This window comes from Austrofundulus limnaeus, unplaced genomic scaffold (assembly GCF_001266775.1).
Source record: "Austrofundulus limnaeus strain Quisiro unplaced genomic scaffold, Austrofundulus_limnaeus-1.0 Scaffold5, whole genome shotgun sequence".
Classification (NCBI taxonomy): Eukaryota; Metazoa; Chordata; class Actinopteri; order Cyprinodontiformes; family Rivulidae; genus Austrofundulus; species Austrofundulus limnaeus.
The window spans coordinates 1669763-1672275 of NW_013952407.1; the positions used below are offsets into that span (position 1 = coordinate 1669763).

The 2513-nt window shown below is 36.1% G+C and overlaps 1 protein-coding gene across 1 annotated transcript in view; it reads left to right on the forward strand.

The window, feature by feature from the left end:
- Positions 1 to 2334: 2334 nt before the first annotated feature.
- rras2 (RAS related 2) overlaps positions 2335 to 2513 on the forward strand; it is a gene marked incomplete at its 5' end in the record, with an annotated part of 5499 nt that continues 5320 nt past the window's right edge. Inside the window, 1 exon segment of the mRNA XM_014026626.1 lies at positions 2335 to 2428. Coding sequence (XP_013882080.1) covers positions 2335 to 2428 — 94 coding nt within the window.

The following is a 2513-nucleotide window of genomic DNA, read 5'->3' on the forward strand; positions in this document are numbered from 1 at the left end:
CTCTGTTGGTGGATCAGGCTGTGCACAAAGATCTGCTCAGAGCTGTGGAAAGTTCTACCAAATGATGATGAAATGGATGCATCACAGAAACAAGTGTTTTCTTGTTTAACCAGCAAAGTCACATTAAATTTAGTCTTTTTTTACAGTAGCGAGGAACACATTAGATTATCAGAATGTCTAATTTATGAAGATACRTTTGTTTTTGCTRCATAAATCTAACTAATCTATTTTTWWWYMTTTATTTAACKGAGTCATTGCATAATATATTTATTGTACAGAGATGGTCAACTGCAGTAACCTATAATAGTTCATGCACAAATGCACCTYTAACAGTGTTGTTATGGTAGCACAGACATACAGGGGTTAGACAGTGAAACTGAAACACCTGTCATTTTAGTGTGGGWGGTTTCTTAGCTAAATTTGATCAGCCTGATGGTCAGTCTTCATTAATTGCACATTGCACCAGTAAGAGCAGAGTGTGAAGGTTCATTTGCAGGGTAAMAACACAGTTTTGCTCAAAATATTGSAATSCACACAACATTATGGGTGACATACCAGAGTTTAAAAGAGGACAACTTGTTGGTGCATCTGTGACCAAGACAGCAAGTCTTTGTGATGTATCAAGAGCCACAGTATCCAGGGTAATGTCAGCATACCACAAGAAGGACGAACCACATCCAACAGGATTAACTGTGGACGCAAGAGGAAGCTGTCTGAAAGGGATGTTATGGTCCAAAACCAGGTGTTTCAGTTTCATTGTCTAACCCCTGTATATGCAACTAAGACAGGTAGACTAGTGCATCCAGAATTCTTCAACATTAACGTTTTAATACAACATTATGATCTTTAGAAAAATGTTTTTAAGGAGGTCAGCTCCCAATAAATGTCATTTTAGACCTTCTAATGACTCACTTTTACTCAGTACTTGTACTTTTGATACTTAAGTACAGTAAATGTCAGATAATTTTAAGACTTTTGCTCAAGTAATAGTCTTAGAGAAGACTTTTACCAGTGTAAATTCATGGTAAGATACTTGTACTTTTACTCAAGTATCTCTTTGAGGTACGTTCTACAGCATTATTGAACAGTAACGGGTAAAGACTTCCTCGTTGCTCTAACTGAAAATCTTTTTTTTTTTAAATGTTGATATTATCTTCTCATCTAGAGGCTCTGGTGGACCTCCTTCATCGCAGGATTTTATAAACACTTAAGAGGTGGTGGTGCAAGGGTCTTAAACATTTTATACACCAAACAGCCACAAAAATAAAATCCTCAAAAGTGAAAAAGTTGTATTTCTTGACAATATTACTATAATGATAATAGTTGTTTTTTATCAAATATTTTTGAGTGCCTGTTTATAGAGACTGAAGTGGTTGTAAAGCTGTGTTACCGGTTATGCAATGTGTAAAATAAGGAAATATGAAAAGCTTAGAGCTTAGCTGCATCTGTACTCATCTGATAAAAATAAACCTAAACTGAACCAGGTTCAATTTGACAATTTTAGAATTTTAAGAAGTGTGCTTCTTTACAATACACAGAACAATGAAGAGAGGTAAAAAGGGGTCATTTCCTGATTTAGCCTCATGTGAATCTGTGCACATTCTTAGCTGTGCTACAATTTATTAAAGACTTCTCATAAATGCCGTTCCAAGCATAGAGACGTCACTAATTTCTTTTTAAAAGTAAAATTATTTTTAAACCAACCAATTCAAGCCATGAAGGTCTGTAAGATAAGGATTATTTTCCTGGTAAATAGAACACCAAACTGTAAAAGTTAGCAAAAATAGTTTTATCAACTCTGCTCGTGAAGGGGTGCCACCCCCCGTCACAGGAAGTGCATTCACGAAAATGGGTGTGGTGTCAAGTATAAGACATTTGCTGCCCTCAGATGGAGTCAGTGCAGATTATCTTAAAATGAGTTTAAAAGTGACCTAATACTGTACAGCAGCTCTGACACTCAAAAGGACCAGAAGTGGCCTTAAAACCACSTCTTCTGATCTGAACATTGGGACCTTTTAAATAACTTCCAAATTGTTCTTTAAAAGGAATTTTGAGGTCTTTTTCACTTTTTTGCTGGTTTTCAACAGAAAGCCTTTGATGTTTGACCTAAAATCGTTGCTTTTAAAGGATTTTATTAGATAAGTGAATAAAGCTGGGGTTGTGTTGGCAGAAACACACTGAAGATAATTGATTCAAATGAAAAACAATGGTTATAATGTATAAAGTAATGCAAATTAACCATCTAAGACTTACAGCATTTATAGTTTCAGTGTGTTTTTTTTAATGAATATGCTGACTTGGAATATTCACAGTGTTTTCCCTCTGTTTTCTCTCATTCAGTCATACTTTGTCACTGACTATGACCCCACCATCGAAGACTCGTATACAAAGCAGTGTGTGATCGACGAAAGGCCGGCCAGGCTCGACAGTAAGTGCAGTTTGCTGATCAAACACAACAAGAGTAAATAAACACACACACACACACACACACACACACACACACACACACACAC